The 20,410-nt window shown below is 32.9% G+C and overlaps 1 protein-coding gene across 3 annotated transcripts in view; it reads left to right on the top strand.

Moving 5' to 3' along the window:
• The window catches only part of LOC127728290 (heat shock 70 kDa protein 12A-like), a 177,821-nt gene extending 161,682 nt beyond the window's left edge, over positions 1-16,139 (top strand). For all 3 annotated transcript variants that reach the window (XM_052235622.1, XM_052235621.1, XM_052235620.1), the window contains 8 exons: positions 133-211; positions 329-396; positions 1,364-1,415; positions 2,883-2,970; positions 7,472-7,769; positions 8,341-8,562; positions 12,464-12,620; positions 14,962-16,139. In XM_052235622.1, the coding sequence (XP_052091582.1) occupies positions 133-211; positions 329-396; positions 1,364-1,415; positions 2,883-2,970; positions 7,472-7,769; positions 8,341-8,562; positions 12,464-12,620; positions 14,962-15,983 (1,986 nt within the window). In that variant the 3' untranslated portion in view covers positions 15,984-16,139. The remainder of the gene's footprint in view (positions 1-132; positions 212-328; positions 397-1,363; positions 1,416-2,882; positions 2,971-7,471; positions 7,770-8,340; positions 8,563-12,463; positions 12,621-14,961) is intronic.
• The last annotated feature ends 4,271 nt before the right edge of the window (positions 16,140-20,410 follow it).

The raw sequence follows: 20,410 nt of genomic DNA, 5'->3' as shown, positions 1-20,410 counted from the left end.
ATGGCGTTGTCAGTTTATTTTCGACTTATGAGTTTGAATGTCCCTCTGGTATCTTTTGCCTCTCTTTTGATTTATATATTTTTGTAATAATGATAAGTAAAGAGTATCATAAATGTTCTTCTCTATTTGTAGCTTGCAGATGTAACCACGAAGGATGATGGTCTTCGTTTTGTTGTTACCGCAAGTAATGGTCGAACCCTCAAATTGAAAGGTACACGTACTGATTTAAAATTGAATAAAAATACATTGCTGTATTGCACAAAACTGATAATGCAAATAAATGTAAAATATAATTGTTAGATTTTAAGTTATTTTCATTCTTTTGAAGCACCAAACAAAGAGGAAAGAGAAAAATGGACAAAGTTGTTCAAGATTATAAACGAAAAACATTTTCCCGTAAGTTTTTCCTGTTTAGATTCATGTAATACGTATGATACAATTTATTTAGTAAGATGATATAATTCAATTATAGATTAATATTTATAATAATTTATAATAATATTATATTATGCGTTTACTTTTCTACATTGGCTAGAGGTATAGGGGGAGGGTTGAGATCTCATAAACATGTTTAACCCCGCCGCATTTTTGCGCCTGTCCCAAGTCAGGAGCCTCTAGCCTTTGTTAGTCTTGTATTATTTTTAATTTTAGTTTCTTGTGTACAATTTGGAGTTTAGTATGGCGTTCATTATCACTGAACTAGTATATATATTTGTTTAGGGGCCAGCTGAAGGACGCCTCCGGGTGCGGGAATTTCTCGCTGCATTGAAGACCTGTTGGTGGCCTTCTGCTGTTGTCTGTTCTGTGGTCGGGTTGTTGTCTCTTTGACACGTTCCCCATTTCCGTTCTCAATTTTAATAGATTAGCGAAAACACTTGAGGAGATATTAGTTCATTATTTTATACCTACATGTGCAGAGAAGTTTGCTGCTCGTAAACAAATTATAACTTATCACCAGAAGTCTGCAATTGATGGTGCAATAAAATTGAGAATGGAAATGGGGAATGTGTCAAAGAGACAACAACCCGACCAAAGAGCAGAAAACAGCCATACTTGTTTAACTGCATACAAAACACTTCTATTATCATAAAAGCGTACATTTACCTGTAATATATGCAGACACTGGAAATTGGACACAATTCTGTTGCATCCACATTCACTTTAAATTTTATATTAGGATTCTGCAATTTGTGTGGAATATTGGCTGTTTTACCTGTTTCCCTTTTATCTATAGTGTGGTCTACCAATATTCTCAGAGTTTCAATTATGCAATACCTAAATACTACCGTCAGCATTTTTTTTATATGTTTTTCTCAGACAGGGTTAAATATGCATAAAAACTGTTAGTCGATTTTTATTTCAGTTAATTTACGCAAAAAAAGAAGACGAAGGCGGTTTCGGACCTAAAGCTCAAGGTTTGTGCTGGTTTTTATCGTCAATATCAGACAAGTTATTTAAATTCAATACAATCGTCACCACTAAAAAAAAGCATAAAATGCTATTTTTTCATTTTCCTTGCTAGGTTTATTTTCAAAGAAAAAATTGTTAAAAATCAAAATGATACTTTATAAATTTAGGTTATTTTAAATCAAAATGACACTTTATAAATTTCGTGCGTCCGAGCGCTTTTCTGGATTTATCTCCATCAGGAACGCTGGAACCTAAACATTGGAACGCCGGGGAAGTAAATTAAACGTAGCCACGACCAAAACAGACATAAAAGAATAGAAAAATTCTCAGCTTTACCTGAGAGTGTTGGAACCTAATTTTTATATGATTTCTTAATTTATCAATGGAACATTTTAGAAATGTATGTTATTAATCATGTCAGTACCGAAGTACCAACTTCTGAACTCACTGTCTCCTATTAGATGTTAAATTGAATCATCATTGCTTTTAAACAATCTGGTTTGTTTCCCGTTTTTGTCAGACTAAGTTGTCGTTGTTCGGACATGTTAATTTCGATAAAAAACCACAGCATTGCATTTCAGTTTTATATATTTATAAATGTCAGGATACGTGTGATATATATCAAAGAGACTTTCTACCCAAAGACATAAAACACTAAGATATATCTATAGGTTAACATACGATCTTCGCAACAATGATGATTAACTAATTTACAGCATTTACACAATATAAATTTGAGAAAGAATTTAAAATTTGATCAAAAGGAGATGAGTGTAATATACGAAATAGACGGCAACCCAACGACAAAGTAACAAAAGAAGATTTCATACAACAAAGTCATAAGCAGTACAGGAAGATAAGATATTGTGCAATGCCCAAAATAAACTATACAGAAAAACTAAAGAAATATTTTAGTATTGCTTCTATAACTATGAATTAGCATTTTGATATTTTTCCAAAAATCCGCATTGTTTGGACAACAGCAGCAATATAACCTTTATAAATAAGGAGACCTTTTAAGGGCAATTTCTCAATAAATTTCATTTGTGATAAAAATCGGTTAACATTTTGACCCATTTATGATATCTTATTACATATATCTATGATATTAAAGTTGTTAAGTAATAAAACATATTTCATTAAATAAAATCCGAGAAATTTATGCAAACATACGCATATCGAATCACACCAGTCAACGGAGGCAACTGACCTTTAAAGGATCGTAGCTATTCAAGACTTTCAAAGAGTTTTTCACACTCCAGAAATAGTTAATACCCCTACTGACATTGACTTTGTCAAGTAGTTCATAACGATTTCCATTACAATAGCATTAACATAAGTCACATGTGTTGTTGAACATTTACTGGAACCTTGGCTCTAAGCATTAAATATTTAAATAATAGTGTTTTCCATTCAATATTCATCGTTCGACATTATATTTCTGAATAAAATTTATTTTCTTTTTTTGACAGAACCAGAAAATGTTGTTAAGTCAGAAGTTTCTTCTGATGAAAAGAGAACTCACGAACTATTTAAGAATATGTCGTTTAAGCCAAAAAGGTTAGAAAATAATAACTCAACTATAATAATTTGCTTTTAATATTTCAACAATCTAAAACCTACCCTTAGAATAGAAATTCACCAGGCTATTCATGGTCTTTGAAGATAATATTTTGTTATACCAAATTTCATTTTTTTCTTACAATTTTCATCGGTTCAATATGTTACAAAATTATTCAAGTAATTACTTATTGTGAAAAATAAAGCTGACAATGCCATGGAAAAAAACGAAAAGACAAACAACAGTACACAAAACACAATATAGAATTCAAAGACACAAACCCCATTAAAAAACCGGAGGTGATCTCAAGCGCTCCGGAAAGGTAAGTAGAAAATGCTCCACATGTGGAACCCGTCGAGTTGCTCATGTTAGTACAAACCCGGTGATAAGTCTATTTCGGTAGGTCATATTCGAGGAAAAGAGGCCGACAATTGGAACATATCCATCGACATATATGAAACAGGTATTCCATAACGGTCAACCAACTCGTGATGAATGTCTGTAAAATTTTCGAAGACATGATTTCAACTTTACTCTTGGTTCAATAGCTTCATTGTAAAGAACAAACCTCTATCAAGGAAATTATGATAGGAAATGCAAGCTCTGGAATATTGTATCAACTGGGAGATACATACTCCATATGCAGACGCTGCTGGAATGTTGCTACATAGAAAAGGAAAGTTCTCAATTTTACAATACCATGAAATTGTTTTGTCATTATATCATTATGAATACATGCACATGCACCAACAATAGCTTTTTGCAAACATTTAACTGGCTATCTTCAATGCTTTTGTGTCACTCGACGAAGTCTCGGAGGCGACACTATTAGTGTTTTTTTCTGACGTCGGCGGCAGCTGTGGCGTGAACAATGTATCAGTTGGTGATAAGGTCAGTTTAATTGTACGTCTTAGTGGGAGGTCAATGGTATTTGGTATGCATTTGTATTAGGATTAGCACAACGCGCTCCGTGCATATTATAAGACTTATGATAAGTCAATATAATTTGGTATGCAGTTCTATAAGCATTTGTATACTCATACCAAATGAGATTATCCTGCTTTGCCGTCTCAATTACTATTGACTTCGAAACTTTTCGTATTTTACAAGTTTAAGTTTGTGATTTAGTCAGTTTAAGATGAACTACCAATGATAAGTCAATGAAATTTGGTATGCAGTTGCATTAGCATTTGCATGTCTCATTTGTTATGCATTTGTATTGACATTGAAATTTCTCTTTTCCACGGAGATTATTTGGGCCTGCATCTTTAGTCATGGTTTCATTTCATGTTTTGAAAATTTCACATTTTACAGTATTGCCATTTTAGTTTCAACATTTGCATTATACGCACAAAATTACATACAGACGAGACATTGTTATGACATATCTTTGAGTCAACAATATATTTGCTGTATTGTTATTTGCGTATAAAGTGACAATTTTTATTTATATGTATGAAAATGTGGGGTTTTGTTTGAAAATGCTTTCTTAAGATACTAATTTCTTTAATAACTGAACCGCTTCAGTCAACATATTATAAATATGAAGCCAACTTTCTCAAACAATATCCGCCTTTTAGTTTATGTTTTACATGTGATTAGAAAGGAGTAGGCCCGGTAAGACCTCTTTCCGACCTCAAAATATAGCATTTTTACAAATATATCGAAAGCTATCTATTGGAAAGTAGAATTTTTGTTACATAAATGTGGGCTGTTTATGACAATGTAATGCACATCATTAGGCACAAGCATCATTAATTTATGCAAAATAACTAAAATCTTTACAATTATGTTTCACCGTGATTTCAAGACGGTTTTTGTCTAAAATGGAAGTGGCCGCAGTTGGGTTTAGTCTTAATATTTAAATATATGTTGTATTTGATGATAATACATAACATATATAAAGGTTGAGATTGAACACGAATGCGGCCGTTTACGTTTTAGTCAAAAACCTTCTGAAAAGTGACGTTTTATGGCATATTTGATAGATTTTTCATATATAAGCTTGAATTTGAGCTTCTGTAAGGTCCAAATCAGTTCAAATAGTTTACATAAACTAATTGAATCGTCTGAAGTAGAAAATTAAAAGGGGCATTAGCTACGAGCTATAAAAAAATAAAGTATGATTTTTTTGTTCAATCATCAATAAAAGTGAAATATTATTCGCTTTTAGAAGCCAGTTTGGAAAGGAAAAGAATGTCAACATTTTAAGTGAAACAAGAGTAAACCATTTGATTGACTGATTCGATCCGCAAAAAACTCATTCTTATACAGGTTAAAACGATGATTAACATATATTTTAACCTCTAAAATGAAATCAAACAGACCTAGAAAAATTCAATTGTACGAGTTCACTATCTATTTATATCTATATTTATGTTTATATCGGGTTTAATGACCGTCGGAAGTCTTCGGAGGTCACCTCGATGGGTAATTAGATGACGTCCAGACTTAAGCCTTTTTCAACTGATTTTTATAGTTCGTTCTTATGTTGTACTGTTACACCACTGTCCCAGGTTAGGGGGGGGGGGGTCCCACTAACATGTTTAACCCCGCCACATTCTGTATGTATGTGCCTGTTCCAAGTCAGGAGCCTGTAATTCAGTAGTTGTCGTTTGTTGATGTGTTACATATTTGTTTTTCGTTCATTTTTTTGTACATAAATTAGACCGTTAGTTTTCTCGTTTGAATTGTTTTACATTTGTCATTTCGGGGCCTTTTATAGCTGACTCTGCGGTATGGGCTTTGCTCATTGTTGAAGGCCGTACGGTGATCTATAGTTGTTAATTTCTATGTCATTTGGTCTCTTGTGGAGAGTTGTCTTATTGGCAATCATACCACATCTTCTTTTTTATATAAAATACACACGAAATGCTGATATATATTATCGAGATCGTACATTGCAAATTGTTTATTTTAGACTTTTTAAAAATTGGATATACGTTTTAGTATGTTATGAAACAAATATGAGAATTTCAGTCAAATCGGGGAACATGAATTTGACAGCTTATGCCCCTTTAAGTGTTTAAAAAATGTCAAATATGATCTTTCATCGGTTATACTTCGAATTTTAGTCGAAATTAGCCCTTACCGGACCTTCTCCTTTAATCGAAATCAAAGAATTTTAGTTTTTGATAGGTATTTATTGAAGGGATTGTTTATACAAAGCTAAGATATTTCCAGTTCTGCATATGTATATCATTTATCAAAATCAGTGCTGTTCAGACGTACCTGGCTGAGAACCTTGAGTGTCTTCGTATATCGGAAGTTTGTGTTATTCATGGCCTTTTCCATGTCGGCCCGGTTATCATCCCTCGACCTATTTCAGACACTATACAAGCGTCTCGGGAAAAAAAGCTGGCCGATATGGAAAAAGCCGTTTTAGTTTAAATTTGCCAATGACAATGATTAGCGGAAAAATAATCATACTACATGAATATAGTAAATTTGGTAAATTTCAAAAGTTTTCATTTCCGAAAAAAAAGTAAATAAATCAATGCTTCTTCTTGTATGAAATTTATCTTGCCTTAATTAATTTGCCAATGACAATGATTAGCGGAAAAATAATCATACTACATATAGTAAATTTGGTAAATTTCAAAAGTTTTCACTTCCGAAAAAAAAAGTTAATAAATCAATGTTTCTTCCTGTATGAAATTTATCTTGCCTTAATTAATAAATTCATTGCAAATTTAAATGTGTGATGAAACTATAAAACTTTACAAGGTCATGTAAATTAGACTCGTTAAGATGGATGGGATATAAAATACTCAACGATATGTCTTACTTTCTGCACTGAAAGATTCTTAAATGTATGTAATTTTCAATAGAGTAGGAAAATATGAAAGATTTTATACAAGTTGCTAGATACCATCCAATGAAATACCTCTTACTTTTTAAGTGCAAGTTGAATTCCTCCTCTTTATAACTATAATTCTCCCAATTATCAACTCCTTCCTATTTCATTTCCTTTATATGCGTTGAGTACTGCGTTGTTTTTTATTTTTATTTATTGACATCCATAATATTTATTGTTCAGTGAAAGCAGTTTCGTTCTCGGATTAATTTTTTGAGCGAAGGTAATTCATACATTTCTTTAAACAGATTTTACATCCTCATAAAGAGGAATGAAAATAGGAAATCATTTAGTATAAAAAAGAAGATGTGGTATAATTGTTAATGAGACAACTCTCCACAAGAGACCAGATGCCACAGAAATTAACAACTATAGGTCACCGTACGGCCTTCAACTATGAGCAAAGCCCATACCGTATAGTCAGCTATAAAAGGTCCCGAAATGACCAATGTAAAACAATTCAAATGAGAAGATTAACGGCCAAATTTATGTACAAATAATGAACGAAAAACAAATATGTAACACAGCAACAAACGACAACCACTGAATTACAGGCTCCTGACTTGGGACAGGCACATACAGAATGTGGCCTACATGAAAAAAAACAAAAGTTGTTAATCAAATTTTAAACATTTGCATTATAGAAATTACGCCATGGTTGCAGCCATTGACTTTGGATCAGCATATTCTGGTACTGCTTTTTCCTTTAAATCTGAGTTCATCAGAGACCCGCTAAATATACATGTAATGGAAGGAGTTGGAACAACCAATAATATGTCATCAAAAATTCCAACTGTTCTGCTTTTAAACCCGGATAAAAAGTTTGTGGCTTTTGGCAATGAAGCCGAAGAAAAGTATGCAAGCCTTACGATAAATGACCAACAGTATGCAAATCAGTGTTATTACTTTACTCGTTTCAAGATGCAACTTTACAACAACCGGGTAAGTTGGTATCTTAATTCATACATCCAGCAAAAAAAAAAAAAAGACAAGGAGAAACAATTATTTTCCAAAATTGAATAATTGTATAGTCATATTTTCGTTATAATATTTTCTTAAGCTTACATCTATGCTTTAAATGTTTTAAAATTTGACAATAACTAAATCCTATTCCATTGTATTCATTTTGTACTACAAGAAATCGGATGATTTGTACTTCATAGGAACAATGATAAAAATACAGAAATTGAAGACAAATTCAAGACCAAAAGCATTGAAACCTGCTCTGTACGATAAGGATGTTCGCTACTCTGTTATAAAAATATGCAAGGAAGGTCTGAGCCGCGTTCACACTGTCAATGTGATTTATGTTTTGTATACACAAGTTTGATTGTTTACATCTTTGAGATAAAACTAATCAATTGTTAAGCATGCATTCGATTCTATATTAAAAAATCAATTAACAGCTTCAAGTTTTTTTTTATCAAAATAAACACAGTGAATTCTTGTCAGGTTTTCATTTTGAATGAGTTAATGTCTATAGAGATGCTTTGCTTACCTTCACTGATTTCAGGATTTGAAGAAATCATTGACTATTAAAGATATTAGTGGTAAAAAAGAAATGAAAGCAGTCGATGTATTTGCTGCTTGCATTGAACACTTGAAAAATGCTACCTTCACAAGAGTTAAGCAGCATATTTTAAATCTCGAAGGAGAGGACATTCATTGGGTGCTTACGGTACCAGCAATATGGACAGAAGCTGCACGACAGTTTATGATAGATGCTGCTGAAAAGGTACATGCACATGGTACTACCAAATAATTTACACACTAAAGACCACGAGACAGTCTTTGTACATTTGTACGGACTACCAGTGGTTGCTGCTATACAAGTACAGTAGATGTATATCTTTTGGTTATTAATGTTACTTGGTTGCTACTGTCAGAATCAGTCATTTAACTTCTAAACTGTTCTAGAATAGTTCTACCCTATAACTGTTCTAAAGCAGAACTTACTTTCAGATTCAGTTCAAAGGTAGACCTGTCCAAAACTGTTCTAAGGTAGAAATGTCAGAATATGTTCTAGGATAAAACTATCCAAAACGGTTCTAGGCTAAAATTGTCCAATATAAAATCATCAAAGATGCCAGTGTTATAATTCTGTAAGTCTGACGCGCGTTTTGTTTACAGACGACTCTGTATCGCTCGAATCAAAATATATGTAAGACCAATCGAATACGAAGTTGAAAAGCAATGAAAACGAAAATTTCCGTAGGGTTGTGCCAAATTCAGCTAAAGCTATCTCTGCCTGGGTGTAAAACACCTTAAGTGTTTTGATTAATTCAACAATTAGCAAACAGTAAATTTACAGAAAATTTACGTATTAATGATATTTCATGTCAACACAACAGAGCTTACTACTTGACGTCAATCAGCAGTGGCATACACCCAGTGGTTGTAAAACAAGTTATCAACTATACCAGACTTTTTTGTTCAAGTGTAGAACAGATTCTGTTAGAAACTAATTTAAAGTTGTCTGCTCTAGGACAGTAGTCCTGTGAGTTCAAGACATTAGGTTAGAACTGATTCAAACAGTATATCAATGAATATATATACCCAATTACCATTTTATTCATACTTTTTCCGACGTAAACTTACTTTTTGGGAGATGAGCGAATGGTACATAAAATGCAGTAGCAAGAAGTGACATTTACTATTTGATATATCTTTGATGAGTTTTTATATAAATATTTTTAACTGCCAAAGTGTTGTAACAAAACTATAAGGTTGCATCTTCGCCTTAAATCCAGCAAACTAAATGTATAAATGTTTTTATGTTTTAGTGTTTAATTTAAACATATATAAACGCTTTAATGCAATATTTATTTTCCGGAAGAGATCGATGAAGATTTACTCATAGCAGCTGTTCCGCTCCATACATGGACTAAGTTTTAGACAAAGTATACTTTGGTTTACCGAGCCCGCGGGCCGGAAATTTAGATACGACCCGGGTAAACTTATCAATCCTTTAAATTAACTTGTTCTAAAAGGTTACCAATTCAACACTGTAATTAGATCATTGAATATTGTTTTCATTGGTATACATATTGATTTTGTTATCAGTTAATTAAAACCATACTAAATATTATTGATATACGCATATGCTCATTCATGGTACTACAATCTGTCGATACCTATATTTTGGCATTCCACAAGGTCATGTTTGTCTCTGAATGCTAATGACGTCTTTACATTAAATCCATTGGATGTTGGATGTGAACTGATTGATATTATAGTCTTAGATACATACTTTTTACATCGCGATGACCGTGAGGGTATTCCGATGTATTGTTGCCGACGAGATTTCTACTAACGTAACTTTCGTGTTTGGCTGGTAACCGATCTATAAATACGCGGACATTATCGAGTGCAAAATAACATTCCTTATCGCTTGTTATAAATTCATTTCTTAAATGAATACTCATAAAATACTTTTGTTTAGAACATAAGTTAATAATATGAAAATGTTTTGTCGTTAGAAATATATATATAAGTAGAATATCATTGATAATATCTATGCACACGTACAGAAAAATTGTTTTAACGCATGCGGAAGAATATCTCAAGAACGTTTTGCGGGAAAATATGAGTGCCTGCTCAAATCCAATCTATTAAAACAATCATATTATTACAGAAGAGTGTCCACCATGCACTTGCACTGCACTATTATTAGAATAGTAAAATAGAATGATATACAAATGGACGAAAATTATATTTTATACATGTAACTGTTATATACAAACATTAATATAATATATAACAACAAACCAGAGTATACAGATGTGTATCACTACAATATAATAGTTATTACGGTGACGTTGAATTCCCTGTCATTTTTTCATTATCCACGCATCAACTTGTCTCATAAAAAAATATATCTCTGTACATTAACCTCACTTTCAGGTATACAGATGTGATTTTTTTTCTGAGACAAGTGCTTGTGACCATCCACAAGAACTTGCGGTCATCCGATGCTTAGTACTTCAGTACTTTGATTTTATTAGTTGTAACTGTCTTTGAACTAGCAAGTACTCTCAGATCTGTACTGTGTGTTTTTTTGTTGCAAGGGATGTTTAAATACCCTGCCACGTCCGGTCTGTGTTTTTTGTTAGATGTTTTTCTGCTTTGTATCGATCTGATCAGTTAATATAAAATTAAGAAGATATGGTATGATTGCCAATGAGACAACTCTCCACAAGAGACGAAATGATGTAGAAATTCACAACTATAGGTCACCGTTTTCAAGTGATTTTATGGTTTGTTCTTATGTTGTACTGTTACACAACTGTTCGCGGTTAGGGGAGGATTGGCGCCTTCATACATGTTCAAGCCCGCCACATTCTTTTTGTTCATGTCCCAAGTCCGGAGTCTGTAGTTTAGTTGTTTTCGTTGATTCATGCATATCATATTTATTTTCGTAAATTGTTGTGTTATAAATTAGGCCGTTAGTTTTGCTCAATTCCATTTTTTCAAATTTTCATGTCGGGGCCTTTAGCAGCTTACTATAAGGTATGAATTTTTCTCATTGTGGAAAGACGTGCGGTTGCTTACATCCACCTCATACGAACTTTGGTGGATAGTTGTCTTATTGGCAATCATACCACATTTTCTTATCTTTTTATTTTGTTTGATAGTTGTCTCATTGGTAATCATACCAGATTTCCTTATTTTTAAATAAATAAATTTTGATGTTAGCCCTGTACTACTATTTTGACGTATATATAGCCACGCATAATTTTTATTTCTAAGTAAATTTCAATTATTCTGGTTTCTTTATAAAATTTAAGACTTTCAACCAAAAAGAATACTTAATATACCATAAGTATTTTTTTGTTGAAAGTCTTGAGCTTCATAGTGACACCAAAATTAAATACTAAAATTCAGCTGGAATCAATGTGCATTCACACTTGTTCTCTCTTCTTTTAAAACGACAAGATGTAACGAAGTTCAATGGTTTTGTGGACATATTTATATTTTATGATATATATGTCATATGTTTCGTACATACTGTATAGATTCTTACATTGGTACCAGTGGCTTATCGGATTTATCCAATCGAGATAGTTAAATTAACTAATGATTGGATAAATCTGATAATCTAAGAGTAACTATGTAAGAATCTGTTTTTCTAATGATTATCAGAAAAATAGAGAAATGTATATTTGTAATCGGTTTCGTTGCACAGATCATATCTGACTTCTTTAACTTTAAGGATCGAACATACCTGATACAATCGGTTGGTGTTGCTACTGAAAGACTGTTAGCCCCTCCCTACGTGTATTATCTGGTCAACGGATAGAGTAACGACTAATTGTTACGGCGAATTTAATGGTTTAACACTTAATTAATTGTACTGAAAGAAGTGTGATTGCGAAGAGTAGTCAAAGTTTACATGAGAACTTTTTTTAGAATACTTTTTAACCCGTTCGGGTTTTTTTATGCTCGTAAGTGTGCAATAAATGTGGCTTCCGAAACGGTTATTTTCAAACGTAATAGATGACACAATTATAGAAATAACACATCCTGAGACGAAAAAAGCCCATCAACCTAGTAGCCTCAGCTGCGAGGAAACAATTCCATAATTAACGTTATGCTAGCTATAACTATATATAATTAAATTTTTTTTATCAAAATAGAGTGGAATTTACGAAGACAATCTAACACTCGCATTAGAGCCAGAAGCTGCTGCTTTATGCTGTAGAAGCTTGGAGATAGAGAAGAAAGATAAAGGCCAAAGCCCGCAACTTGGTTCGTTTAGTCCTGGGTCACGTTTTCTGGTCGTAGATCTAGGAGGTATATTAATTAGTAATCTAAAATATGATGCAATGCAAAAAGGGGTAAATGTTTTGCTGTAATTTCGGGATTTTCAGGAACACCATATATATTAAGTAGAGATTCTAATAAAACATTATGCAATTGAACGTAGAATTAAACTAGAGTGAGATACCGTAGGTAGAAACGTTCGAAAACTTGGTTTTATAAGGGATTTCAATACATTGACTATAATCCATCAAAGTAATCTACTAGATAAAACTAAAAGATCGACAATACTTCACCAAAACAATATTTTTAAATAGAGGATAAAGGTTCCAAAGGGACAATCAAAGTCATAAGTCGAAGAGAGACCGACAAAACTATGACAAAAAGAGAAAACGATGAAAAGCTTAACAACACTCTACAAAACAAACATCGAAAGCTAAAGACAGACAACACTAACCCTACAAAAATCCAAGGGTGATCTCATGTTTCCCGGAATGGAAAGCAGATCCGGTTCTACATGTTGTACCGATCAATACAATACAATTATTACCTTAGTGAAACATGTCAAAGATTTTACCTAAATCATTTGTCAAAAGCAGCCAATTTTGCGTTGCCGTATTAGTATTTTAAAACGCGAAATCGCGATAAAACGTAAGTGAAAACGCGGAAATGCAAAAACAAATGCATTCATCAATTTCGCTTCATTTGTTTTCGCCTTTCCGCGATTTTGCGTTTGCGTTATTTTCTTTGTATCTTTCCAAACATATTTTACGCAATGATTACAAAGTTACAACAAACCTGGGTGCATGACACACGAATCTTCAACTGACATATTTAAGTTTTAATTCAACTGGATAAAAGTATTTTTGAATCAACAATGTACATAATATTTGCATCATAAGTGCCTTATCATTCATTATGGTTTGACGAAAAATAACACTTAACAATGTAATAGGATAGTCAAAAATTTAAACCATTCATGATCATCTATTTTCTCTGCAAAAAAAACCCAGAAGATATTCTAAATCGAAAATGAAATAAGTTTAAGTAAATGTTTATCGTATAGCTCATTTTGTGTTGGAATCTCGTCCCTCCAACCTGTAAAGGAATAACACCGTCAGTTATCTATGTAAGTTAGTACTCGCAGTAATAATCAATTATAGTTTTTGTTTTCCGGCATGACGTAAAAAGAAAAAAAAATAACAAAAATACCGAACTCCAAGGAAAATTCAAATCGGAAAGTCCCTTATCAAATGGTAAAATCAAAAGCTCAAACTCATTAAACGAATGGAAACACGACAAATCAAAGAATTCAACTTTATATATCAATATTATAGTGTTGATTAAAAATTACACCATTTAAGGCCCTTTTGTTTTCAACATAATTAATATTACCAAAAATTAACAAGTTCCGGGTCGAATCCGATACCGATACCAATAGTATAGTCACACGTATGTATGTTCTGTATCTTCATCCTTTAATAGGAGCACCACCATGGGTTATTGTGTTAAGAATTACATTAAACACACTGTATCGGTACAGATTGAACTTGAGCATTTGTCAACCAAGTTTTCTGGCCTGACCGTAACGTGACCTTCCCCAAAACAATAAAAACAATGCAATAAAACAAACGTACACACACTCACACAAAATATAATAAATGCAAAATATAAAAACAATTATATGTAGTTTCCAGTTGTAATAATGAAAACAGGACGGGTTCAAACAGAAAGATTTTGAAAGCAGAGAAAACTGTGCACCTTTTAATCAGCATGACTTTATCAGATGACAATACGAATACCTAAACTCCAGACTAAAAATAAGGCGTAGGTACTTTAATTCAGTCATGGACCCTCGATGTCGCGGGTTTGATCTAGTACATATATATATATATATATTTACGGAAATGTACATATCATTCAACATTTACTGAATCATATCATAGATATAATGGTTATTAGGGCCCTGTCGAATGGCGGACGCCCTATAGTGATCAGTCTGTCTGTCTGTCCGTCTGTCCGTCCGTCCGTCCGTAACAAATTGTGTCCGCCCTATATCTTGAGAACCGTTATGATTTCAAAATTTATACTTGACATGTATATAAACCAACACCAGAGGGTGTGTCATAATTTATGCACAACTTCCTAGGTCAAAGGTCAAGGTCAAAAACTTTGGTTTCAGTTGACAGCCCCATGTCCAATGATAAAGATACAATTTTTTTACCACACATTATCACAGCGGGGCCCACAGTGATGGCTCCCATCTCAATGATATCTAGTTATATCTATGATTATATTAAAGCTACTATATAAAATGGTGAAGCAATATGTCATTAAGCGTTTCTATATATGGCTTTTCATTTTTTTAAAACAGGTGGCACTGTTGATATAACGGCGAATGAAGTCATGGCAACAGGTCAGATAAAAGAAATACACAGTGCTTCTGGAGGTCCTTGGGGAGGAAATATGATAAACACTAAAATTTGGAATCTTCTCCGAGAAATTTTTGGCACCGAGGTACTCAGTATCTTTGCTTTAAAAAATAGAGAGGATTATCTAGATTTGGTAAGAGAAATCGAACGACAAAAGAGGTCATTTAGAAGCGATTCAAAATGCAGGATTGGAATACCGAGCTCACTGACAATTGAAGTTATAAAGTCAAATCCAGATATGATTGCAGACAAATATAAAGGCAAAGCCGAAATAAAAAGAAACAAACTTCAGATTATTCCAGAGGTATTAAAATCAATTTTTAAAGAAGGCATCGACAAAATTATTGGCTATGTACAAAAGTTACTGAATGAACCCGAAACATCCAAAGTGAAAAGCATTCTTTTAGTTGGTGGATATGCATCTTGTGGCCTTCTCGTGCATGCAATAAAAGAGCACTTCAACCATTTAACAGTAATATGTCCATTGCAACCTGATGTAATTGTCTTGAAGGGAGCGGTAATCATGGGTCATATGGAAACTCCTATTGTTGGTAGAATGGCAAAATATCATTATGGCATAGCTTTTGCTGGTGGGGAACAAAAGTCGAACTTCGATGGCTCACATACGTCATTTCCGACTTCACAACAAGAATTCTATACCATTATTCCAAAAGGGTCTCCAATTCAAGTAAATGAAGTTGTAACCGAGTATGATTTCCCGATTGACGTTAACCAAGAAGAAGCTAAAATTCAAATATATGCATCAGAAGACAAACAGCCACCTAAGCTTATCTCAGAAGAATCTTGCAGAAAAATTGGTCACATTCGCATCAAACTTCCCCAATTTCGGCGTACTACTAAGCTCAGAATAGGGATATCAAATGACGAGACTGAATTCAAAGTAGTAGCTAGAGAAGAATACACCGGAAAGTGTTTTGTAGGCACATGTAGGTTTCTTGATTAAAAAACAAAGAAATACCTAGACATGCCGCATTTAATTCAATTTTATCATTTTTTTTATTAAAATAAAAGGACCGAAGTAAACTGGTGCCAAAAATATATGTCTGCTAGGTTCAGAAATGTGTTATATTTCACACAAAAATAAAGGTGTAATGTTTAATTTACGTTTGTTACAGTTCTAACTGAAGTTTAGATATTTGATATGCATATACATTATCTTCCTAGACTAGATAATGAAATTCCAACCGTGCTCAGTATACAGATTGATATATTTGTTTTAATCCCTGATTCATTTGTGCCTGCTTTCATTTTATGTTTTCATTGACTTTTTTCAACAAAAAGATGTTTTCTAATATGTAACGTTGTACAATTATGGAAAGGTATGGCAAGTTTACATTATAATAATTTTAAGGATCCCTTGATTTCACGGGCAATTAGCTGCAGTCGTATACTGCTTTCGACTGCAGTGTTGTACTAATACTGATACAGCTAGTTTGGTATACTTTCTTATATTTTTCAAATCTAAAATAAATACGTATAGAGGGACAGTAAAATCTAAAGCAATCATTTGAGGTCCAAGATGTTAGAATCATTTTTCATACCCCATTACCTTTTTACATCGCGATGACCGTGAGGGCATTCCGATGTATTGCTATCGCCTAGATTTCCATTACGTAACTTTCGTTTTGGGTTTGTAACCGATCTATAAACATGATAAGTACGCGAATATTAACGAGTGCAAACTAACATTCCTTATCGTTTGTTATAAATACATCTCTTCAATGAATACTGATAAAAATATTTTTGTTTAGGACATGATTTAATAATATGAAAATGTTTTGTCGTTAGATATATATATATATAGGTAAAAAATCATTGATAATATCTATGCACACGTACCGAAAAATTGTGTTGAAGCATGCGGAAGAATATCTCATGAACGTTTTGCGACAATCCCGGCAAGAACCGGTAACTCTGTAATTGTTTTTGCGGGAAAATATGAATGCCTACTCATATCCAATCTATTAAAAAAATCATATTTTTACAGAAGAGTGTCCACCATGCATTTGCACTGCACTATTATTAGAATAGTATAATAGAATGATATACAAATGGATGAAATTTGTATATATATGTAACTGTTATATTAATATAATATATAACAACAAACCAGTGTATACTGATTTGTATCACTACAATATAATAGTTATTACGGTGAGGTTGAATTTCCTGTCATTTATTCATCATCCACGCACGAACTTGTCTCAGAAAAAAATATATCTCTGTACAGTAACCTCAGTTTCAGGTATAGAGATGTGATTTTTTTCTGTGACAAGTGCTTTTGACCATCCACAAGAACTTGCGGTCATCCGATGTTCAGTACTTCAGTTCTTTGATTGTATATATCATAAGATATTATAGTTTATTTTCATAAGATACTAATAATATACATATTTATGTCTCAATCTTTTGTTAAAATTTTATAATGTTAGTATATTAGTACGTACACGACTTGCAATATTCTTTTTTTCATGGGAATCTTTTTAACCTCAGGGTGAAGAATATGCTCAGAATGAGATTTTATATACTAGTTAATTCCTGCGTCACATTCAGTAAATCTCTGCACAGTAAGTGCAGTCTGGAATATTTAGAAGAAAAATATGTTAAAAGTACATTTCTTAAAACTCATTTTGAAATTTTCAAGGATTGTTTATTACCATTTTGTACTTTTATTCATGTGGAATTAAATATTGACTAGAACACACCCGCGAAATCGCGGGCATTTAGAGCTTGGTTGAAAGTATGTAAACTGTTGTAGGATGAATTTTTGTAAAAGATTACATGCAGAGGCGGATTTAGAAGAGTGTTTGTAGGAAAAATGTGTTGATTATATAGGGAATCAATGATGCATGACTGGAGCGGGACCTCTCTTAGGCAGTCAGTGCCCCCCTCCCCCCTTTTGAAAATTTCTGGATCCGCCACTGTTATGTCTGGACAATTTCAGAAAAGGTATCAAAAATCGTAGGTACTTGGAGACAGGACAATATTTTTAAGCCCTCTCTCTTTTTTCCAAAGTCCGTTATTTTTTTTTTCTGTTGAATTCCATTATTTTCGCGTTTCTGTATACTATGAACGTATATTATAAACAAAGTGTATGTGCTATTAACTATCAATTTTAAGTTTCTTCTCCACGGCGATCACTGCTATAATCTATAGAGAGTCTCTATATATTATAGTAGTATAATCATAGTATACATGCAGATAAACGCGAAAATGATTGTCCTATCCCCGAGGACTTATGAAAATTATTTGTAAGTTTAAAAGCGAAAGTCTTGTCTATGACTTAAAAGTCGGTCTGATGACGGAAACAATATCCGGACGTCTTAATTTTCGTTTTTCTCCCCAAATAACCCAAACTGAATAATCATAAGAATGGATGACAAATGCGACTATGCAAGGTTCCTATAGGACACAGAGGCATGATGATTTATTTATTGTGGAAGGAAGAGAAGCGACACACAAAATGAGGTCTTCTCGTTTAAGAGTATAGATGTCAGTAATAAAAATGTAATGAGGAAGATATTGTTCAATTCTTTTATTGCAAATGTAATCAATAAATTATGTAAGAAGATAGATATTAACCCATCTATACTTTTAATCTTATGTTATGTATTACAAATAAATTTAATTAACTGCCAAAAAGTAATGTTAATAAAATGATACAATACATCTGTAGTGATACTCATTGATTATATCAATGTCTGCTTCCAAAGTATTAAGTGCCAATCTGCCTAAGAATCAGGCAGTGGTGAAAACATAGCAAACAAAAACCCACTCAAGTTGACATTAATTTATGTTCAAATTGTATAATGGTGCACGATTATAACATCAGTTTCCTTTTCCTGTTCTGGTATTTCAAGATATAATTTGGTTGAAATGCACTAGAAATTAAAAATTATGGGGAGCTAACTCCGTAATTTGTTATCATTCTAACCAAAAGTTATCTAGAGTTTTCTTGAATTACCAGACACGCAGAAACGAAAGACCTACCGTTTCAGACTCAGGATGAGGGTAACTTCAAAGTAGGATGGTAAGGTCAGTGGGTTTTTTTCGGCCATGTTTTGATTTTTTTCTAAATTGCCTGATTCTTACAAAGACTTGCACTTTAAAATATAGTTAAACATAACTCGATTTGTTTTTATTAAACTAAACAATCAAATGAAATAGATTACACTCATTAACGTGGCAGTTATTGGTAAAAAGCAAATAAAGAAATAAAAAGTTGGAAAATATTAATACACAAAAAGCAGTTGCCTAAAAATCCTTAAAAGAGAGGCGGGGGATACCAAAGGGATATTCAAACTCGTAAGTCGAAAACAAGATCCATAACGCCATGGCAAAAATAAAATGACGAAAAGTCAAACAAGAATACACAAAACGCATCATATTAAAGGTCAGGTAGTTCAAACGCTTGAGTTTAATATATGCTAAAATACATTACATTATTTTGTTTTTTTATTTCAGTAAGAATTCAACTAGCTGCGGAACCGTAGCTCTTAGGTCCTTATGATATTTTTTGACTATTTGCGGACCATAGATCTATATTAAAAAAATATCATAATAATATATATAACAAGATTTCAAGTGCAATTAAATTGTCATGGATTCAGGGGCGGATCCAGCCATTTTTAAAAGGGGGTTTCCAACCCAGGATAAAAGGTGGGTTCCAACCATATGTCCCCATTCAAAAGCATCGATCGTCAAAAAAAAGGGGGGGGTTCAACCCCCTCTCCTGGATCCGCCACTGTGCATTACAGATAACTTCAACCAACATATTCACAAACTAACAAAAGCCTGATAATGTCTGTTATTCAAAATCTGTTCACAGGCAATACTGCTCGTTATTAATTAACTACTCTGTTATTGGGCTTAATATGATGAAAACTGCATATGCAATACAAAAGTGTTAACTTGGCCAATACAGAATAACTCGGCCAATATTGATTTTTTATCTGTATTGTCCGAGTTCTGATCCGGCCAATACAGGATTTTGGAACGTCTCTAATTTTTTTTTCAAAAGTCATGATACAGTGATTAGAACATACTCACCCCTTCTCGTCCAATGAAAAGTCAGTTTTTTCCCTTCTAATTTTCATAGTACATGGCTTTCCATGCACTATAAAATGCTTTACATGAATAACTTTTCATTGTAGATTAATTATGAAAGTGAACTCTTAATAACTACACTAACGAAGTGTACAATCCCCTGAGGCATTTTCCTTGGGAAATTAGCCTACTGATTAAAGATGAAAGAGAATAATTATAGAATTATAAAAAAAAACATTTTGAACTTTGCAAATGTTTATCATGGTACATATACATATAACAAACAAAAAATGAAATAGGGGCAAAGATGTAGGTAAAATGATC

The sequence above is a fragment of the Mytilus californianus genome, unplaced genomic scaffold, assembly GCF_021869535.1.
Source record: "Mytilus californianus isolate M0D057914Y unplaced genomic scaffold, xbMytCali1.0.p SCAF_2, whole genome shotgun sequence".
Taxonomy (NCBI): domain Eukaryota; kingdom Metazoa; phylum Mollusca; class Bivalvia; order Mytilida; family Mytilidae; genus Mytilus; species Mytilus californianus.
The sequence above is the reverse complement of the archived record's forward strand: the minus strand, read 5'-3'. Positions and strand labels throughout refer to the sequence as shown.